A 22,217-nucleotide genomic window follows, 5' to 3' on the forward strand; every position below is an offset into this window, starting at 1 on the left:
AGCACGCCACTTATTTCATATTGTGTTTACAGAATCAATCGAGGAGTTATATCAATTTTTTCGTTGTTTCAAAATTTGTCTCCCGTTTTGATTTCCTTGAGGCGCAGGGGCAAGATACATTGCCGTTTGTTTCAAATCAGACAATCTGGTTGGGCTGGGACAGGGTGGTTGATGTATGAATATTTCTTTGCCCAGGAAGGAGAAGGTCACAACATTGATGACAGTCTTTAATGGCGTCTTTGAGACCAGCTATTTTGCAGCTTCGCCGAGCAGAGTTGTTGTACACGAGCATGCCATGGTTATGGCTTTCAGCCAGGCATGTGTGCGAATACACGGAGAAGGAGGGGAGAGATACAAGTGAAGTGGCGACAACGGACACACAAAAAGAAAAGAAAGAAAAAAGAGAAAGGGGGGACACTTCAACATACAAAAGGTGTGACGTGGCTGGGATGATGGGATGCAGGGTGAGCCAGGACGGGCCGGGGGTTTAGTTTTGCAGAAACAATGGGAGCGGCGAACATATTTGTTGTCACTAGTCGGGTATCAGAGAGCCGAGGTGTCTCTTGACCTGACTAAAAGTTCCAGGTATTTATTTAGCTTATGAATTTCACGATGGGATATTCCTGAGACAAATCTGTACAACTCATGACACGAAACAAGCGTTGCCAAACGTGGCAACGTTGCGTCTTGAGTTGTACCTCGAGGAAGATTGGTGGCGACATGAAAACGAGGAGGTTGAAGCTGGGGCTGGTGATTGTGGTGAAGTGGCTTGTGTAAATTGGTCCACGATTGTTTTGAAGGCACAGAGTAAACATGGTTTCTAAACCAGTGCAGTTTCTGAATCAGTTGGCTCATGACGAAATACTTGCTAATGCCCTTTTCAAGCCTTTCGCAGCGTCTTCGTTTTGTTGCAAGTTGCCAAGCCAGTACAGTGTCCAGTACAGTGCGAAGTGTCAAAACGAAAACGCGGTGGGAGCGTCGAATCGGCGCGTCGCTCCCCCCAGAGACGCAAGACGCAGCTCGATTAAAGCCCATATTTTCTCTGAGAAGCAAAAAAGGGACATCACACGCTCCTTCGAGGCTCTCCCCAAAAATGGATCAGGGAGACGAGCCTCGGGATACCTTTGCCCAAGAAGACCACCAGGTATGCCGGTCCCTAGCCCCATGCTCACTTCGCCCATGAGTTGGTGATAACCGGCGCCCGTGACATCTAGGTCGCTTACATCTTTGACCCGGACCAAGACGACAATGCTCGTCGGGAACCAAGGGCGCCGAAAAGACGGCGAGTGTCCAAGGGCGCTGCCAAGAAGAGCGTACAAGCTGATGAGGCGCCGCTCTTTGTGCCGTTGCTCAACGGTGCCGAGCAGGAGGCGTTTGTGAGGTTGAGGCAGACGAGATTCGAGGAGGCCTGGGAAATGGTTGATCATAGAATCCAGGTACACAAGGGGACTTTTTTTTTTTTTTTTTTTCATTCAAGCAAAAAGACAGGCGGTAGCTGACGCAGCGTAGGCGATTTTGAGAGAATCCAACTCGGCGACTTTGGACCAAGTCTCGGCGTTTGTGAATGATGCTGCGGCCGCAGGGTATGCATGCGGTGTATTTCCAAACGTGATTATGGCACGGCTGAAGCTAATTGATTCTGGGACAAGTATCGACCAGATACCCTCTGCGTTTGTCGTGACGGGGCCGAATATCGCCTCGCAGGGCTTGTTGTTTGAACAGCTCTCCGAGACATTGGGCCAGCAGCCCGCGAGTCGGTTTGTGCGGCTGAAGTCCTCGGAGGCGGTGACGCTCAAGGCCGCGCTGAAGAAGACGATTAGAGATGCCATGGCGATGACGGGAGATGCCGAGGACGAGGAGATGCAAATTGATGAGGCGCCGAACGTAAGCCCCCCCCCTTTACAATATGTTATCTTTGTTTGCATTGCTCAACCGGGAGATGGGAGTTTAGGGCCGACGATATCTAGAGTACGACCTGGAGGCGTTGGAGGCTTTCATCAAGCCGCTTAGATGTGAGCACGTCTTCGTGGCGTTTCAGGACAGCGAGGGCTTTGACAGCGGCCTGCTGTCCGACTTGATTACTCTCTTCCAGTACGTGCTGTGTCTGTCCGTCATTGCTCTGCGGCTAAGTCTGTTCTAGCTCTTGGCGCCCTCGGATCCCATTCACTCTGCTGTTTGGCATCGCTACCTCGGTGGAGTTGCTGCAAGCACGCCTGCTCAAGTCGGCCTGCCGGCTGGTATACGGCGCGCAGTTCGATGCCGCCCAGGCTGGCAACATCCTCGAAACAGTCTTCAAGGGGGCCGTTGCCGCCGCTGATGTCCCCTTGATATTGGGCGGCCCTCTTCTCCAGAGCATGCTGGATCGACAGCATGAGCAAGTAGCTGGCATTCAATCATTTACTAGCTCCCTAAAGGTATTTCGCGACCTTATCCCCCCTTCTCTTCTGGCTCTGGCGTTTTGGTTTCTGATATAGATGTCTGACTTGGTCAAGTACGCATACATGTGTCACTTCTACGCAAACCCACTCAGCATCCTTTGCTCCTCTGATGGAGACGACGCTCCCCAGGCAGAGCACCTCGAAGCAGCTCGTAATCTACCTTCATTTCGGCACGCTGTCGAGCGGGAAGTAGAGAAAAACACGAGTGAATCACTCCAGCACGCCAAGTCTCTGCTTGACAACAACGAGTATCTCCTCGACCAAATTAGACGGGGGCACAGTAACAAGCAAACCTGGGCAGGGAGATACCTCCGGTCCCTACTGATAGTACGAGCTGCGGGTGCACAACGGGGGTCTTTCTCAAGAGCATATGTCGACGGTCTGGAGGGAAGCGCTTCGATGCCCTCTGAACAGTCTTCCCTGGCAGCGTTTATCCGCAGGATGAACCCAGATGAATTATCCAGAGTACTGGGTGATATCATTAGTATTTTCAAAGAGGGGGACGCAATCCTGCGTTTGGGCCCATCTATAGACGAGCAGGATCAACAAGTGCAAACGACACTGGAGACCAAACTTGAGGAACTGGAGCGGCTCAAAGCCAAGGCAGACGAACAAGGAACGCCGCTACGAAGCAAATATAGTGGACAAAGCAAAATCATGCGCACAACCGTCATCGCGCAAAAGGTCCAGCTGAGTCGGGACTCTGCGGCTCTTCGCGATGATGATAAGGCATTTACTGAGATTGTCGACCAAGTGACGGATGTACTGTCTGCGTATCATCCGGATACAAACGCCACCGAGGTCATGTTTGCCGAGTGCTGGCTCTACGACTCCAAGTCACCTTCGCGGCAAGTATTTGTTCCTCGACCACGGGCTGTGTTTGAGCGTAGTCTCGGTCGTCCGCACGACTATCTGGGATGCTCATGCTGCAAAACTGATGGCGGGGGCCTGCAGGCAACTCTCCCTTCAACGTCTATCCTGTACCAGCTGTACCTTGAAACAGGGAACTTGATCAACGTGGCAGACTTGTGGTCAGCCTTTCATACCCTAGTGAATGAGAAGGAAGATGATGATCGGAAAGCGTTGGTGATGTTTTATCGGGGTCTTGCGGAGCTCCGGGCTCTAGGATTCGTAAAGAGTAGTAAGAAAAAGGTAGATCATATTGCCAAGGTGAAGTGGCTGTAGAAAATTAACCTGCATAGTCCGCTTGTACATACATACATAAACCTGCTCATTTGGAAATGAGGCTTCTAAAAATAATACAATTTCAAGCTGAAAAATGATCATGCAGTAGGTTCCGGCTGAAGTAGACAAAGACAAGGTGCACTTAGACGGTGACACGGCCAAAGTAATGTGTCCGTTCAGTAAGCTGCAGCTTTTTTTTTTTTTTTTTTTTTTGGCAAGAAAAAAAAATCATTTTCTGATATGTCTCCGACCCAATGATCACCAAGAGAAGAGCGTTCGCAATGTGACGAGAATCGTCTGCCAAGAATCAAATTTACGAATTAGCATGTGCTCTCTTGTATGAGGGCTTCACCGAGCCAATACCCGAAGTCCCCGCGTAATTAAACGTCTTTTATTGCAAGACACATGACACATTTGGCTAGTTATCAACCAACATTTCTACAGCGCCTGCCTGGAAGAGCAGGAACAACGACGACGCGGACCAACCAAGAGAGGGGTCTCACAAGGACAAGCACAGGCCTCTACTAAGAGTCAGCCTGGCTAATAATTAAGGCAAGGTCGGCTAGCCCATCCACGATTAACGGTTGAATTCGTGAAACCGATAAGGACTCCGGGGCGAACAGACAAAATGGCGTCGGAACGAAATTACACATGCACAGAAATAGAAAATGCGGCGTATTTGTACTGAGGAACTTCACGGGTAAACTAGAACACTCCCACGCAGAGAAGAAGAAGAAGAAGTTGAGCAGCGGACGAGGGTAATGCCGGGGAGTAAATGAGACATCTGACGGAGCGCTGAAATTGAGGGATGCTAAAAAAAGAAGCCAGAGTTGTTGAGATTGGTGTGTGAGGGAGAGACATTTTGACCCGCATTGGGCACTGGGCTTTTGCCAGGAGATGAGCGAGGCTTTTGATTTTCGAGTCAGCAGAGACGAGACAAGCATGCTGATGAGTCTCGTGCGTTTAGTGGATCGAATGTCTGTTTGCTCGACTACGCGGAGACACAGTCAGAGTGAGATTTGTGCGAGTCGTGCGTCATGATTCTTGTGTGAACTTGGTGCGGGCGACGATGGTTGATGCCTTGACCTGGTCGAATGTCTCGGACGAGAGGCGTTGGGCTGGCGGAGTGAGTGCTCACGGGTTGGGTCATGAGCAACCCATGTCGTCGTGTTATTTGCGTTTTCAGAGAGACTATGACCATGTGGACAAGTGACGACCGGGTAGAGCGGGACAATGGACGCATTTTGCCGTTTTTGCCTGACGCTCGTCATGTTGATGATGTCTTCACGGTGGCCGTTGTGCCCCTATGATGCCGACAGACCGAATGCTCTCAAGCAGTGCTGCTGGGTTAATGTGGAATGCCGCGAGTGCACTATTCCTTGCTCGGCGTCCAATAGCTACTAATGCACACACATTAAGCGGATGCAAGTATGGCGTCTTCGATACCGCCGCAACTACGGCGGAGTATACGGAGTAGTATAGACCAGTCCATACGCCAATTCTTAGCCAGTAGTCAACAGCATCGACACATTGAACGGTGTATTGGCTTGGCTTCCTCCGCTGTGCATTTGGGGCTGGGTTAGGTGTCGCGGAGCAATATCCCATTTCGTCTGGCAATAGTCAGGTAATATGCAATACTATGTTGTGTTGGATATCACGGGCCATGTCTTGCACGTGCAACAACTAGACGGGAGGATCTCCGTTTCGAAGTCCAAGGTCTTCTTGCGGAGATTAGGGCGCGAATCGACCTTGCTATGGCACGATATCTCTGCCGTGAGCAGGGAAGAGAGGCACTCTGTACAAGCTGATTCGCCCATCTGCCTCGGATAACTGGATAGGGCTAGTGTTTCGATGGCTATAGTTGCTATTTGTGGAAGTAATTGATTGTGAAGTAATGGTACTCCGTATGGTAGTGCGGAGTACTTCCAAGGTCGTTTGCTGTCGATGGGCTTGTCCGTCTTTGCTTTATTTTGCTTTGCTCGGGTTCGTCTTGCCTCGTCTCGCTTCGTCTTGCTTTATTGATTTGCTGGTCACATTCCAGACGTCGATGACTGGGCCTGTTAGCTTGGGCACTTGAGCAGTTTGAGTTGCCTTGGCTTCTGCGCTGTCTCTGATTACGGACCAGTCGCACGTCGTCGTTGCTGTGGTCCAGTAGTCCAATAGTCCAACCTGTTCCATCTGTGTCTGTGAGTTTGGTGAGTCTGTCCCATGTTGGCCTCTTGTCCTGGACCCCTGGTGGGTTCAGGCTTCGCATCCACTTCTGTCTGGGGGAGAAAGAGTCCTCGAGGCAGTTACTATCAAAATCGCAATCGTTCCAAGATTCGCTTCCGCCTTCGGGAAGGAGCTTCCCTGTCCAGATGGGCGTCTAGATATCCACGGAGTACCCGGCACTGCCAGCCAAGTGTTCGCCAGGTGCAAAGATGCTCCATCTTTAGACTTCGACATCTGGACCCCGGCCCAGCCTCAACATTGTTGGTTCTCTGTCCTCCATAACCCAACCACTGACCTGCAGCTGGTGACGTGCAAGGCACATTGCCCAGCGACAGGGACAAGCTACAAGTAATATTGCAACATTGAACCGTCCCTCATCTCTACTTCCCCTTATCTACTCCGTACTCGTATGCCCTCATTGCCCATCTCCTCTTTGGCATTGGGAGCCAGCAAAGGTCCATCGCATACAACCCAGCATGGACCTCGTCTCCAATCCTCCAGCTACCACAACCACACACTGCCCGACACCCATGTCCGGCTTATGTCTCACTTCTAGACTGCGTCCGTCGCATAAACCACGAGACGGCTGATGTTCTTTTTCTCTTTAGCATTCTACTTACTCGGCGGAATACTTGCCTCTAGTTGACAGATCCCTGTCCACTTATGTATCTTAACTACAGGCATCCGTTCTGCTACAGAATAGACAAGGCTGGGGCTCGCCGACGGGCATTATAACAAGGTGCCCATTCTGCAAGGGAAGAACGAGCCAAGACTGGCCACTCGCGTGGCTCTTGCTGCCAACAATGCATCGAGGAACCATGACGATGATGATGACCGTCCGGGTTCCGGGGTCGATGTTGGTGGACGCACGAAGATGCTAGTACTGGAGTCTCCACCAACAACACGATCCTCTACTCCGAATGCTGCACCCGCCACCCTGGCAAGCGAGACAAAGGTTCACGCTTTGCCCTTACCAGCAGTCCTCTCCTCGCCTTACTTCATTGTTCGTACCCTCCAGCTAGGGGCCACCTTAGGACCAGCTATAGCACCTGCGTCCCCATCTCGGGCCTGGTCGATGTACTTAGTACGCAGTGCGCCATGCGATAGGCCCTGACGCAGGTCTGCTTTGTATGTGTTGGCCGCTTGTGCCGCACCTACTGGCTTGAGCCTGCGCCTTGCCTGCCGCCTCCATTTCGCTCCAGCACTTACAACCCAGCAACCAGCCAGTCAGTCGCTCATAATCTCCTTGGCTGGCACGACACGCAACACGATTGTCATGTACCAACCAACTAACACAGAAAAACTCATTAGACCGGCTCCAGCGAGACCATCATGGTCTGTACATAGGAGCAGGTGGAGACCAAGGCACGCCCCCCCGCGCCATCCCATGCCACGGCCATCCATGGGTGGTTCATGGCTCATACAAGATGGGGAACAGCTGAAATCCAGGACTTTTGAGTGTCAGTCTGCTTTACTGGCGCTGCCGGGTGCGGTTAAACGGGACCATAGGACGATTTAGTACTGGGCCGGTGAGGGTTAATACAAGAGGGCTGGGACGCTTTTACACTGCATGTAACAATAAAACCCTTGGAAGTCGAGTTCGTCTCACTTCATTGATAACCAGCCTGGTCCCCCCCTCTCCATCTTACCTTATACCACTCCGTATTGGATTCGTCTACTTCCGCTTCTTCCTTTTATTATCCCATACGTGCAACAGTGTTGTGTACTGGCCCAAACTGAAGTCAGGAAATTCAACGCTTTTGTTATATTGGCTGTTTTCTGACAGGAGCGCTTCGACGGCGGATAGAGCCTCATCAAGGTTTCTCGAAGGAGCGAAAACGGAAAGTCAAACGTGGTGCCGCATACCAGCCAGAGCACGGATCCGGCAAACCGCTTCACATTCCAACCTAGCCCATCACCACCCAAAGCATCAGAGAAAATTGTACTTGATCTTTAGTATCGCCGTCTTCGACAAAGTCAGAGTTATAACCTTGCTCAGGTCTGTTAGTAGGGCCTCTTTGCAGATTGGTCGCTTCGATATATCAATTTCGAGCATAATTGGGCAAAAGCGGAACAGAACTACATATACTTGATTCCAGCCACATCTGTGCAGCATACCAATTGTTCAGCTTGCAGAACGCCTGAAAAAAAGGCGTTTTCCTGTGCTTCAGAGACACCATTGCCTTTGAGATTCGATCCCGGTATATGTACGCACACAACTCGCTTAGATGATGCACCGAGAAATGATTCCCTCACAACAGCCGCAGTGCGAGACGTTTATTCAACGTCGTCTGGCACGCAACCCAGGTTTAGCTTACAAGTTGCACCAGATGGCACTTCCACTATCTCCTCTTGTCCAGCTCACCACTGGCGCTATTCATCCAGATTTCCCCCGAACCGTTCTTCAGTTTTGGCTGTTGACAGATGCGCAACTGGAAAGCCTGGCTCATTTCTACCACCAGAAATCACCCTCACCTTGGACGTCTCAATACCCTTGTCCCATAGTCTGGCGCTCTGACGTTTCTCTAGAGGAGAAGCGTCGTAGAATGGGCAAGTTCATCGGTTTAAGGGGCTGCGATTCACCGGCATGGCTCAAATCAGAAGACGAGATTGCTGCGGAGTCACGGCTAGCTAGTATGGTTGCCCAACAAGAAGAAACTTGGAGAAGAAAGGTTCACCCTTGGTGAAGGAATATCGACCAATGAACCGACACGAGAACGAAATAACAATCGCGATGACAGGGGAATAGCAGAGGGCAACAATGCGCCCTATTACGCTGTGTGTCCTCGCCTCGGCTGTTTGAGTCTCATGTCTATGAAACTAGAGTTGGCATATTTTTCATCTTTCGACTTGAAGTACATATTATCTACACCATCAGCGGTGCGCATTTGTATTTGGGACACGTTTTTATACTGGAGGCGCAATTCTCTTTCAACGCACAGCATCGGAGTTATTACATCTTTTGGGAGGGGACGATTTGTAACTAGGTCTTAGTACACGATTGAAAACTGAGATCAGCCAATTGACCTGTTTATTACCATCGGTTTTCTGCTTTGGTTTTTTTTCTTTCAACCACGAGTGCTAGAAAACGCCGCTTTCCCCTGGTACATGAGATGACATGCAATGACTTGAAGACGTGCCTTCATTTGCGCACTACAGGTTCTGTTGGAGAGTACAACACAATCAACAAACAAATTGCAGAGTGCAAATCGCGCATTCACAAAACAAGACAAGACGAGACGCAGACTCAGCTGGATGGCACTATCAAGCACAGCACTGAATTGTCAATTCCTATGCGCCATAAACGCCATGTCCTTGATATCCCATATGCCCCCTATGGCATAAACTCAGCTCCAGGCTTCATGATGTGGTCAATAGTATTACAAATGCCCATCATTCTTTTCTTGAGATAGTCCCGTTTATTAAGGGTGCTGGGACGTGTACCAACGTTTATCTTGGCTCATTCGCCTCGCGACCACAGGCTTGACCGGTTGACAATTTTCTATTTTTCAGTTTATTTCTTGCCTTTCTTCCCCTTGGACGGTGTATCCACGAGCACAGCATCATCCTCGCTGGCTCCATCCCTGGTCGAGCTCTTTTCCGACTCGTCTAGTTCTTTCATGAATTCGGACTGGATCTGGCCACGGCGCTTCTCCCACCACGTCTTTTCAGCGGCCTTTTGGGCCTCGATTTCGCCTAGGGATGCACGGAGACGGGTGTTGGCGGCGATTTCGTGGGCAGATTGGAAGATTGTCGGACCCCAGTTTGGTGCGAGGGCATTAGCCTGCAAACCCTATTAGTATTCTGCTCTAGCCTCACAAGAGATGCTGACTGAGGAAAACAGTTGGACAACGAGAAAAAAAAAGACACATACCTCGGTGACTACGTCTCGCAACTCTTCCTCCATCTCCTTCTCGGCACGCTGGAACCTCTGCCACAAATCATCGCCCACGCTGCCGCGCAGGAGCAGAGAGCTACACGCCTGTTTCGCCGACTTGATTTGGATCAAACGATCGATGTCCTCGACGGCACGCCGTAGGAGGGCTGCCTTGAGCACGCTATCGGGGACGCGGGGGGATTTCTGGTTGCCGTCTTCGGTGTCCATGTGCAGGAGGGAGAGGTATACATTGCGCTGGAGATTGGGACCGAACCAGGGAGCCAGGTTGGCGCTTTCGGCTGCCATCTGGTTAGCAATTGTCGTCGTTTGGAAAAATTGTAGAGTCAGACATGAAAGTTTGACATACCGGCCTTTCTCTTGCGGTAAATGGTCGAAAAAGTCATGAGGGCGCCTCCGAGGACCATCAGGTAGGCAAAGGGGAGGGCGAGGCCCACCCAGTCGATATCGAACATTGTGGTTGATTATTACGGAATTGCAGGATTGGATATAAAAAATCAGAACTCAACGACAGGTTGTGGGTGGGCAGTTTATAAGAATCGTCGCAAGAATGCCTGGTGGGAAAAGAACGTAGGAGAGATGGGACCATGTGGGAGCTTCTCACTATGACACTTGGCTACTTACTAGAAGCTAAATTCGTGGTTGCAGCCATGTGCCTGAGCAGCGCCGTTTTAAGGCTTGCAAGACTCCTCTGTAGTCAGCCGGCTCCAGGTCGCAGCCGTGGTCACAAGAGCGGCAAGGACACTAAGCCTAACATGTCCACTGCCCAGATCTGCACATGTGGCCAGTTGGCAGACAGCAGTGCGAAGCCGCGCTTCTGACTTGGAGGACCGATCACGCCGGCCCGACATTTCTCCAGGCGGTACCGAGAGCTAGTACCAGGCACCTTTGGCAATGACGATTGACGCAGATGTGGGCGGGTCAAACGTTAGGTATATCTTGCTGAGGTCAACAGCCAAGAGTACTTCTGCCATACATACGTCGCAGAGCTTGGTTCCACTTCAGTCATCGACGTCGATGAGCTTCCACGCCGCCGCCGCCGTCCTTCATCTCGACATCAAACTTGACAGTTGGCCAACCTTGTTTTTTCCCTTCGCTGTCACCTTCTCTCTACCCATCGAGGCCTAGAGAAGTGAATTTTTTTTCTACTCGCTCTCCCTGCCACCGTTTTGCCCTGTGCCGAGCTTACTTGACTGAAGCACGAGCCCCACCACTTCACCTACCTGGTGAGCCTTCGGCGAGATTGACAGTAGCAGAATCAGCATCGGGAAGGTGGCCCGTCATGCTGTTGCGACTACGAGGGCCGGATGGCATGATCCGGCTAGCGGTGGAGGAGACCACGACCTTTGGAGAACTGGGAGACCAGGTCGGTGCTGTGATTTTGCTGTCGGTCGATACAAGTTGCTAATGTGATGATTGTAGCTGTTGCCACACCTTCCGAGCACCGTTGATCCCAAGACCATCACCCTGTCAAATGCTCCAAACGGAGGCGATGCCAAAGTCCTGGTTGAGATAGCAAAATTCAAGGTTGGACAAATCGGACTCAAGTAAGCATGTTGAAACCGCCATCCAACAACTGGACGGACCGAACTAGACGAAAATGTGGATGAAGATCTGACCTTTGCCTAGACATGGCGATTTAATTTTCATCAACTACAAACACGCCAACGTGACCAACGGGGCTACCAATGGCGATGACTCGGCCAAGACAACATCCGGAAGACTTAACGGCAAGCCCGTCTTACCGACAGAAGATATGCCAATTAACCCACGAGTAGAGAGAATATCCAAGCCCTGGGAAGTAGTCAAGCAATCTGCGCTCGACAACCGGCTAGACAAATTGGATGGAAAGATCCCCAGAGGCCGCGACAAGATGTGCCGACACGGACCCAAAGGCATGTGTGACTATTGTCAACCGCTGGATCCGTTTGATCCTGGATATCTTGCCGAAAAGAAGATCAAATATCAGTCCTTTCACTCACACCTCAGAAAGATCAACTCCTCAACCAATAAGCCGGAGCTCGGTAGCTCTTATATTCCTCCACTTGTGGAACCCTTTTACCGAGTGCGACGGGATTGTCCTACCGGCCATCCTCCGTGGCCAGAAGGGGTATGCACAAAGTGCCAACCAAGCGCCATTACCTTGAATCCACAGCAGTTTCGAATGGTCGACCATGTTGAATTCGCATCACCGTCCATCGTTGATTCCTTCATTGATGCATGGCGCAGGACCGGTTCACAGAGAATTGGTTTTCTTTATGGCCGGTACGCAGAATACACTGAAGTTCCGCTTGGTGTCAAGGCTGTCGTGGAGGCCGTCTACGAGCCGCCGCAAGTAGATGAACTGGACGGCATAACGCTAAACGCCTGGGGGAACCAGAAAGAAGTCGAGCACATAGCCCAGCTCTGTGGACTAGAACCTGTCGGTGTCATTTGGACAGATTTGCTGGACGCGGGTCGGGGCGACGGCTCAGTGGTCTGCAAGCGCCATGCTGATTCATACTTCTTATCGTCTTTGGAAATTTGCTTTTCATCGAGATTACAAGCACAACACCCCAAGCCGTCAAAATGGAGCGACACCGGCAGATATGGCTCCAACTTTGTGACTTGCATTATTACGGGAAATGAACAAGGCGAAATCGGCATCTCTTCATACCAGATGTCGAATGAAGCAGTTGAGATGGTGCGGGCTGACATTGTGGAACCATCTGCCGACCCGACGGTTATGCTGGTTCGAGATGAGGAGGAAGACGATGGATCTGTCAGCCGGACACGGTACATTCCCGAAGTATTCTATCGCAAGGTGAACGAATATGGCGCCAACGTTCAAGAGAACGCTAAACCTTCATTCCCTGTCGAGTATCTCTTTGTCACTCTTACACATGGCTTCCCCGCAGACCCGAAGCCAACATTTACCCAGACAGGATTCCCTATTGAAAATCGCGAATACATTGGGGAGTCCCAAGAACATTCTGCTCTTTCCAAAGCTCTCAACTTATCCGACACCGGCCAAGAGGTTTCTAACTTTCATCTACTATGCTTCCTCCACCAAATGGGCATTCTATCCAAGGTTTGTGTCCTTTTTTCTCTAATATTTTCTGCATATTTGCTACTGTTCCTAGTTCACTGACACATTTGACTCTATTTTCAGGACGAGGAAGCATTGCTGTGTCGAGTCGCGAGTCAACACGATCTCGCCGAATCTTTCCAACTACGTTCAACAGAAGGCTGGCAAACCCTCCAGGCTATCCTGCAATCGACTGGTGAGCGACTCCCCAAGCGTCCGCGAGATGGCCATGCCACCACCTCGGCAGACTCCTCTGCGTATGATTTTTCGACGCGTCATGTTAGTGCGCGTGACTCGGGTGAGCCACTTACTAAACGCTTTGCTGCCTTCAGGCTGAACGAACGCCGGACGCCGAACCGAGACGCTTAATTCTGTTCCGGATTGGGATGATCCACGGAGTTGATACATGATTGGCTGCTGGGATTGTGAATCGCTTACGTAGGTAGTAGTCAAATATACACATTGCAGGTTTCTAGACAATGTCAGGCACATTGTATGTTACATTTAGATCCAATTTTAGCCTGTAATTTCCAAGGTATCAGTAGCATTTCAATCGGGTTACCCTTCTATAGCGGAGGTACCGCAGGGGATAGCATATTACTCAGTATGTCGAGCTCAGGCGGTAGCTTGGAAGAGTTCTTCAGACGTCTGAGTCTGCAGAGAAACATCCCAGCTGACCTTGTGATGCTCGGCTGACGATGGATCTTGGGAGACTAGCGATAAATATCAACCTGTCCAGCAAGGCGGCGGCTCTGCTGTTCCAGGGACAATTTGTCCATGTCCCGAACCTCGACCCATGATCTACGACGTATCAACGGATCTGGCTGTGACCGAGCTTCTAGTGAAGCCCTTGGCGGTCAGAATGGTAATAATCACGCAAGTGGTGGCTCTAATGTCCAAGGTCAATGATAGTCGCATGTCCGCTCCCGTGATATCACTGAAATCGCGACGCGTCTGGCTTCAATAGCCACTAATAAGTAGCTCCCACGGCGACAAACAGTCTAGATTCTCCGTGAATGCAGCCGTGATCCAAAGGGCGAGGTGCCAAACGGCTTTCGTCTGCCTCCCATGCCTACGGCGGCGTACGCCCGCGGAAGACATCTCTCCATGGGCTACGCTAGGCTCAGCATAACTTAGTTAGGTAAAGGTGCGCTGAAGGCGTGGCGGATCGCAAAACGAAGAGAAAGTGCTGGGGCAGAGCATCCCAGCTTTGCTTGCTCTTGGAGTTGGTCAAGCTGCTCCGGCACCATGTAACAAGCCATTGGTCTCGAAAGGTATTCTGCGATTGGTTAGTCTGAGGGGTAAAGTTGTGTGAATATGTTAATGCATGCTATTGGTAGCTGCCTAGTAGCTCATAAAGGATATTTCTAGCGTACTATTGATTATAGTACAGGATACTATAATACATTTAATTATATACAAATTTACTTAGATATTTGTATATAAATAAATACATTTTACGATGTATCATATAATATTTCCTTACTACTATAAACTTCCTTGGGAATACTGTAGTAATGGTAATCTGAGAGAAACGTTTTTATTTTGTAACCTATCCTGGACTCCAAGTATCTTCAACAGTAAAAGTAGCAAAGAAACCAGACAACACATTCAGTGTCTACCCTTATTTTTAGTTTCAACCCATGTATTTCTGAATCGCTATCTTGTATTGGTTTACAATGGCTTGCCGCCGATAAAGTCGGACCAGCGGCGGACTTCAGAGGGAATACCCTCCTTGCGGGGAAGTTTTTCACTCATGCACTGGGCGAAGAGGATAGCCGTCTACGCATATTAGTAAGAGATTGCAACTTAAGGGGGAAGCATAGGGGATGTTTCATTTACCTGGGGTTCCATGAAAAGAGGCACGCCAAAGTCGACGGCGTTTCGGCGCATAACATAGTCAACGTCAAGAGTGGTCTTGCCACGGGCAACAGCCAAGTTGAAGCAGCCACGGATGTCGTACTTTTGGAAGACTTCACGGAGGGCTCGCTTATCCTCCTTGGGGAACTCAATGACTTCGACATTGATCTTGTCCTTGGTGGTGGACTCGAGGAATTCCTTGACGTCATTGCTGGCGGCATACAGCTTGTATCCGAGAGGGGAGACGAAGTCGACAACCTGGGTCAGCCAGGCCTTGCTGGTATCGCCGCCGAAGAGGAGACCCTCACCAGGTTCGGGCATGCGGAAGTTCATTGTGGACTGGAGAGAAGCCCAGTAGGCTTCGATGAGATCTTTGCCGAAGCAGGCAATCTCGCCAGTCGAAGACATTTCAACGCCGAGGAAAGGATCGGCGCCAGCGAGACGGGTCCATGAGAATTGAGGTACCTTGGTGGCGACGTAGTCGCGCTTGACAGCCATGAGGTCAGTGGGTTTAGGAACGTCCTTGCCGACGAGTGCTTTAGTAGCGACATCGATGAAGTTCAGGCCGAGGACCTTGCTGACAAAGGGGAACGATCGGGAAGCACGGAGGTTGCACTCAATGACCTTGAGGGCTGGCTCGCCACCCTCGGGGTCATCAGCCTTGATGATTTGCATATTGAAGGGACCAGTGATGTTCCAGGCCTTGGCGACCTTCTTGGCGATGTCCTTGACGCGCTCCATGACGGCGCCGTCCAGGTTGGCAGGTGGGAGAACCAGAGTGGCATCACCAGAGTGGACACCAGCCTGTTCAACGTGCTCAGAGACTGCGTGGATGATGAGTTCGCCCTTGGAGGCGACCGCATCAACGTCAATTTCCTGGGCGCCCTCGATGAACTTGCTGATGACGACGGGATGGTCGGGGGAGACATTGCTGGCGGCCTCAAGCTTCTCCTTGAGATCTTCCTGGCTGCGGATCACAGTCATGGCAGCGCCAGAGAGGACGTAACTGGGACGGACAAGAACGGGATATCCAACTTGCTCGGCGAACTTCTCAGCAGCCTGGACGGAGGTGAGCTCTTTCCATGCAGGCTGATCAACGCCAATACTGTCGAGAATCTCGGAGAACTTCTGACGATCCTCGGCCTTGTCGATGTCTTTGGGATCCGTTCCAAGAACCTTGGCACCGCCCGTTTCCTGTAGACGCAGGGCAATATTCTGGGGCAATTGGCCGCCGACAGAGACAACCACGCCAGAGGCATTCTCCAGTTCATAGATATCCATAACACGCTCGTAACTGAGCTCTTCGAAGTAAAGTTTGTCGGCTGTATCAAAATCGGTGCTGTAGGTCTCCGGATTATAATTGATCATGACGGTCTTCTCTCCCATCTGGCGGAGGGCTTGGGTGGCGCCGACTGCGCACCAATCAAATTCCACAGACGACCCAATGCGGTAAACCCCACTTCCCAAAATGACCGTGCCATTATCCTCGAAAGTCACATCGTGGGAAGAACCGTTATAAGTAGTGTACAGGTAGTTGGTATCAGCAGGGAACTCGGCAGCGAGAGTGTCAATCTTCTTGACCCAAGGGCGGATGTTGAAGCCCAATCGGCAAGCGCGCACTTCGTCCTCAGTGGCGTTGACGGCCATACCAATTTGGCGATCCGAGAAGCCAAGTTTCTTCGCCTTGATAATCTGGTCCTTCTTCAGAGCCTGCAGGCTACCAGCGGCCTGGAGCTCGCGGGTGCAGTCAACAATGTTCTGGAGCTTGTACAAGAACCACTTGTCAATCTTGGTCAGCTCATGAACTTTCTCAACAGAATAGTTCTCGTGAAGCATGGCCTGGCCGACGGCGAGCCATCGACGGTCAGTGGGGTTCTGCAGCTCGTAGTCCAGGTCTTCAAACTTGTCACCCTGAAAGCCAACAAATCGGGGATCAACCTGACGGATAGCCTTCTGGAAAGATTCTTCAAACGTTCGGCCAATTGCCATGACTTCACCGACTGACTTCATGGCACTGCCAATATCACGCTTAACGTGCTGAAACTTGGACAAATCCCATCGGGGCATTTTTGTGACAATATAATCCAGAGAGGGTTCGAAGTTGGCGGTGGTGGTCTTGGTAACGGCGTTGGGAAGCTCAGGTAGACTGTGGCCAAGACCAATCTTGGCAGCAGTGTAAGCCAGAGGGTAGCCAGTAGCTTTTGAGGCCAGGGCAGAAGATCGGGAGAGACGGGCATTGACCTCAATGACACGGTAGTCGAGGCCGTCAGGCTGCAAGGCATATTGAACGTTGCATTCACCAACAACACCAAGATGTCGCACAATCTTGATAGCCGCGGATCGAAGCATATGGTATTCCTCATCGCTCAGGGTTTGCGAAGGAGCAACGACAATCGAGTCACCGGTGTGGATGCCAAGTGGATCAAAGTTTTCCATGTTGCAAACCGTGATGCAGTTGTTATTGGCATCGCGAACGACTTCGTATTCGAGCTCCTTCCAGCCCTTGAGAGACTTCTCCACCAGAATTTGAGGCGACAGGGTCAGGGACCGCGCAGCCATGTTGCGAAGCTCCTCCTCGTTGTTGGCGAAGCCAGAGCCTAGACCACCCAAGGCATAGGCGGCACGGACGATGATGGGGTAGCCGACCTTTTCAGCAGCATCCAAGGCCTCGTCCACAGTGCCAACGGCAATAGACTTTGCAATTGGGATGTTAATCTCTTCCAGGGCCTTGGCGAAGAGGTCTCGGTCCTCTGAAACTTCCAGAGTGCGAACACTAGTGCCGAGGACTTTGACGCCGTATTTCTCGAATAGACCTTGGCGCTGCATCTGGACACCCAAGTTCAGGGCAGTCTGTCCGCCAAAGGACAAGAATATGCCATCGGGCTTCTCTTTCTCGATGACATAGCTGACATACTCGGGGGTAACTGGCAGATAGTAGACCTCATCGGCGAGGGAGTGGTTGGTCTGGATAGTAGCAATGTTAGGGTTAATCAGAACAGAAGCGACGCCAGCTTCCTTGAGAGCCTTGAGGGCTTGTGAGCCTGTATATGAAAAGGGCGGTGTTAGCATGTGAAACTTTAAATTTGAACAAGATTTCGTCATGTTTGCGGCGGCACATGAGTCACGACTGTGAAAGCGCGTCCTCGGTGTGCCTGCTCTCTGCCTCCTCTTGGGAGATGTCGGCATGAGGGAACAAACCTGAATAATCGAATTCACCAGCCTGGCCAATGGCAAGACCACCACTGCCAATGACGAGAACCTTCTTCACATCGACATTCTGAACATGCTTAATGATCCCACTGTCGATGTAAGCCTTGGTGTTTGGCGCGGACTCGGCTGGCGAGGAGCTATAATTTCGGACAATGGAAATTGTGCCAAGTCTCTTGGGGACCTGTTTAGCCTGCAGCAAAGAGCGGGCAGACGACCTCAACGAGGCTGTGGTGAGAGACCTGGCGGGAGAAGGCAGAGTTCGAGGAATGCGACGCCCAGCTCGGAGCATGACCGGAGCGCGGCCAGCCAGCATCGAAGGCATCGCGAGAGGCATCACAATTGCAGACGACAGACAGACAGCTCCCCGGGCGTTCAATGCTTCAATGACACCGTCCCTCGAGCAGCCTGGACGTTCGCGGGGCCAATTGAGCAGGTGTCGATGGCCAGCGGAGCGAAGGGGACACGGAATTGCAGAAGGAATGAAAGTCGGTGACCAAGACCAAAAGCAGAGGGATGCGTGGTGTGTGGTGTGCGTGGTGTGTGGGACGTGGGACAAAAGGCCGGGATTGGAACAATTAAGAGCTCGGGCCAGCAAAAAAAAAAAATTGGGCGGCTCCAGGTTCCGGTCCGGGGGTCGGGCGAGTCACAGACAGACTTACAGTCAACAGCCGATAAGATAAGGTCAATAGTCTAGTCGCCTGGAGCAGCGTATGTGAGCACTGTAGTTAAGTATTGTTCGAGAATCAAGCGTCAATTACTAGTGGTGATAGCAAGAGCGACTGGTTATGGGTCCTAGCGCTTGCGGCTGCTGGGGCTGCAGCATCAGTGGCGCTGCCGAACCAGATGGCGACAAATTGTTGGCAAGATTTCTTGTTGAGGGTCCGGGAAGGAAAGAAGCATGGAAAGAAAAACCTGCGTGGGTTGTCGCATCAAATGTGTGAACCCTGACCACGCAGCACAGTCATAAAGTGGGAAGTGCGCTGCGAGTTCGGCATCCAGGATAAAGCCGACGCCATCCTTCTCCTTATTGATGGCAATGCCCAGTCTTCGATCGATGCCCGCCTGCTCGTAGAAACTTGCCCAAATCGTCCCTGCAATGGGAGGCAATGATGCATCATCAATTGATGCATGTGCAACGCCTGACGCCAGCTCACTCGTCATCCAAGTGCGGTTGAGGTGTGCCAGCTGCACGGCGCATGCAAGCATTTCCGGACAAGTACGGAGTACTCCGTACGAGGCGCGCACAACATGTTGACCCGTGCCATGGCTGTACAATGTCGGCCCATGAACACCAAAGCGGGTTATTGCCGCGTCAATCCGTTCCTTGCGCTTCATGGCTGATGAAGCCTTCACATCAACCAGCCTGGAACTTGCACCGTTGACATCAATTGATGACCGAACCCGCCTTCTCGTCTGTCCTGTCCGTCGTCACCTTGCCTGGGTCCCTCCCCACGCTTTGCCGTATCAATGATCCACCTGATATGCGCATTATTCTTGAGTGGGCCATCTTTTTTCCCAAATGCAAAGTCCCCAGCTCTTCTAATTGGATCAGCTGATAGGGAGCTTCTCGGTAGTCACTTGGCTAGCCAGCTGCCAACTTTGCCAACCCTGAACCTTATTAGCGCGTTGCTTGCTTGCAGAGACAAGATGCCAAAATTGACAGAGTATAAAAATACTTTTGCATCTTCTGCATCTTCTCCATCATGCAGCCACGGAATTGCCCATGCCATCGTCTGCAATGCGGTAGACATCGTAGGATTGGTGCATCCCAGCTAGGATTGTGTGTGATTATGTAAGCAACGACTTCACCTGGCCGCATCGCCACTCGAATACTCCCATCAGACCTGCTCTCACATGTATTGACTATATCTTCGCCACACAGGACGTTTGCCAAACCCGGCTCCAACTTGGAAATCTTTTAAAAAGCTTGAGAAACGCCATACCATGCCTCAGCGGTATGCCTGGCGCCCCAAGACCGAATTATACGGATCATCTCTGTAAAGGATGAAGCCGGAGACAAGTGCATGTCTACGTATCGTTTAGCACCTCCCGGTCGACATATCGGCAGAAGAAACGCGCTAAAAGGAAACCTGTCATGGTCTACAGCATGAAATCGTAGCCCACAGGGCAACACTCGGGCATACAGCAACCTGGAGCCTACCCTAGGCTAGATTTGAATACGATAGGAACCCTTGCTATTTTGTTTGGATTTTGTTCCTTTCACGCACAGCCTGTGTCATTTCCTTGGCTATGGCTTCACTACAAAGCCTCCCCCGCGGCGTCAGCTCCAAATCCTCCACAGTGGGCGAATCCTTCCAATTTTCAACCGCAAGACTGAAAAAAGACTCTTCCGAAAGTTGTCTCATATGCTTCCCAAAAGCAGTGGGCATCCCGGGAGTACACAAGCAAATCTGAGTGATCAAATGCGCCTTTGCCACCATGCTCACCGCCACTGGCCTCCGTATCTCGTGATACTTCTCCAACGCAGAGCGCATCAGCTGGCGAGATATTCGCCCCTCTCGCCTTGACAAGGCCTCTCTCCTCGCCCTCACAAGTTCATTCATGAGCACGGCACACATCTCGATGGCCTGGCAAGCCCCCATTCCACTGGCAGGAGATATCTTGCACGCCGCATCACCTACCAACACGCCACGATGAGTGTGCCAGATTGGCGCGACGCCTTCCTGAAGCGGGATTTTGAACTTGAAAATAGCGTTCTTGTCAACGTCGCCGAACGTCGCTTCTGGCATGACACGGATGTCCGCGAGCAATTGGCACGCTTTGTCCGCGTCGGAGGCTGAATATCGCGGCGGCAGCTGGGTATTTGCGGCTTGGTTTTCGAAGAGGAACCAGAATATGGTGCCTCCTTTACCGGCAAAGGCTAGAACGCCCCCGTTTGGGCGGTGAGTGCCGAAGTGGTCGCCGGGGAGGATGCCTGGTGTTGCGGAGGACATGCCGTAGGTGCAAGTGAAGGGCGATGACATGTCTGTTTTCACCCGGCAGATTGATTCTTTGTTCGTTTGTTCGTCTGAATGTGGATCAGCCGGTGTGAATCGGGACGGCCACAAAAACTTACATTCGGCCATGGGCTTTGAGGCATCTACGAGCCTTCGCAGCGTGCTGTTTACGCCATCTGCACCCACGACCAAGTCGGCTCGATAGGATCCACGAGCCGTACGAACAATGACCTCATCCTCATTCTCCTCAACCGAGGTTACCAGGCACGGACCCATGATGCATTCTCTCCGTGTGATACTCTCCCAAAGTATACGACGGAACGCCGCTCGCTCCATGATGGTGAAGCCATAACCAACCCTAGGCCAAACATCAGCACCAAGAACAATAAAACCGAATACCGCGAAACAGAGACACACCTCTTCCTACTGGTACCCAGAGCACTGTTTCTCATAATCTGGTTTCCATCTTCATCATACCGATATGTTTCAGCCAACGTGCCCGCCTCCGCGTCCACCTTCTCCGCGACACCCAGCTGGTCTAGGATACGCAGGGCATTCGCCTGTAAGCCGATTCCCGCGCCTTTATCACCCTCGAGCGAGTCTCGCTTTTCAAAGAGGATGTAACTGAAACCCAACCCCTCGCAAAGCAAAGCCAGAGTGAGGCCTGCTATGCCGCCGCCTACGATGGCTATTTCATAGTGCTCGTGAGCCATTCGGCGCGGAGGCGTTTGGCCGTTTATGAGACCTGGGGTGGCCTGCCGTGCGATACCTCTCCAGAACCTGAATAACGATGCCGACGGACAGATGTGCGAGTGTGTAACTAGTTGGCGGCTGTATGCGCGACTTGCTTCCTTTTATGCTTGGACGCATCGTAAGGCGGCCAGTCCCGCGGCCTGGTTTGAGTCACTGCACCCGCATGTCGTATCATGTGGCTGAGCGGCACGGCATGGGATGTACAACAAAGTGGGAGTAGTTGGTAGTTGGTCATTCCTCTTGCCTTTTCCGGCATGGGAAGATGCGATGTCGTAGTGATGTCTTCCTTAATTAGGCTGAGAATGTTGCCATCGCAGCCCTCATCAACGCGCGAATAGAACAGCATTTTTTTTCTTTCAAGGATCAAAAGAAGACAGCCTCAACATGGTTGCATAAACTCGATTGACTACGTAGTAAATGGAAACAAGGAACTTGATAGCACTGTCCGTCGTCGCGGGTGTTATTCCATCCACCGACGCCAGTTGTATGATAAAATAGCCCGCGCGCAGTACCGCTTGGCGCAAGGAGCATTTGGCCCGACGTGGCTACACGTATCGTCCTATGTCATAATATTCTGTCATGCAAGGTGTATACCGGGATACACAAACATCGATTGAGCTGGATGAGTGCACTGTGGAATG

At 51.4% G+C, this 22,217-nt stretch overlaps 5 protein-coding genes across 5 annotated transcripts; 2 read left to right on the top strand and 3 right to left on the bottom strand.

The window, feature by feature from the left end:
- Positions 1-1,093: 1,093 nt before the first annotated feature.
- On the top strand, positions 1,094-3,623 carry ORC3 (Origin recognition complex subunit 3; the record flags this gene model as incomplete). Its single annotated transcript, XM_066131556.1, has 7 exons — positions 1,094-1,144; positions 1,215-1,436; positions 1,510-1,583; positions 1,650-1,884; positions 1,952-2,091; positions 2,141-2,414; positions 2,475-3,623. The coding sequence occupies 7 exons, from the start codon at positions 1,094-1,096 to the stop codon at positions 3,621-3,623; spliced, it is 2,145 nt and encodes a 714-aa protein (XP_065987736.1).
- A 5,725-nt stretch (positions 3,624-9,348) lies between these two features.
- Positions 9,349-10,184, bottom strand: sec66 (Translocation protein sec66; the record flags this gene model as incomplete). The annotated part of the gene is made up of 3 exons (XM_014690946.1): positions 9,349-9,618; positions 9,709-10,010; positions 10,079-10,184. 3 exons carry the CDS (start codon positions 10,182-10,184, stop codon positions 9,349-9,351), a joined length of 678 nt encoding a protein of 225 aa, XP_014546432.1.
- An 827-nt stretch (positions 10,185-11,011) lies between these two features.
- On the top strand, positions 11,012-13,165 carry NPL4 (Nuclear protein localization protein 4; the record flags this gene model as incomplete). The annotated part of the gene is made up of 4 exons (XM_014690945.1): positions 11,012-11,095; positions 11,152-11,276; positions 11,359-12,799; positions 12,881-13,165. The coding sequence occupies 4 exons, from the start codon at positions 11,012-11,014 to the stop codon at positions 13,163-13,165; spliced, it is 1,935 nt and encodes a 644-aa protein (XP_014546431.1).
- Positions 13,166-14,470: 1,305 nt separating this feature from the next.
- arg4 (Carbamoyl-phosphate synthase arginine-specific large chain) lies at positions 14,471-18,188 on the bottom strand (the record flags this gene model as incomplete). The annotated part of the gene is made up of 3 exons (XM_014690944.1): positions 14,471-14,578; positions 14,639-17,697; positions 17,855-18,188. 3 exons carry the CDS (start codon positions 18,186-18,188, stop codon positions 14,471-14,473), a joined length of 3,501 nt encoding a protein of 1,166 aa, XP_014546430.1.
- Positions 18,189-20,061: 1,873 nt separating this feature from the next.
- bik2 (FAD-dependent monooxygenase bik2) lies at positions 20,062-21,536 on the bottom strand (the record flags this gene model as incomplete). The annotated part of the gene is made up of 3 exons (XM_014690942.1): positions 20,062-20,894; positions 20,943-21,181; positions 21,241-21,536. The coding sequence occupies 3 exons, from the start codon at positions 21,534-21,536 to the stop codon at positions 20,062-20,064; spliced, it is 1,368 nt and encodes a 455-aa protein (XP_014546428.1).
- Positions 21,537-22,217: the final 681 nt, after the last annotated feature.

This window comes from Metarhizium brunneum, chromosome 6 (genome assembly GCF_013426205.1).
Source record: "Metarhizium brunneum chromosome 6, complete sequence".
NCBI lineage: Eukaryota > Fungi > Ascomycota > Sordariomycetes > Hypocreales > Clavicipitaceae > Metarhizium > Metarhizium brunneum.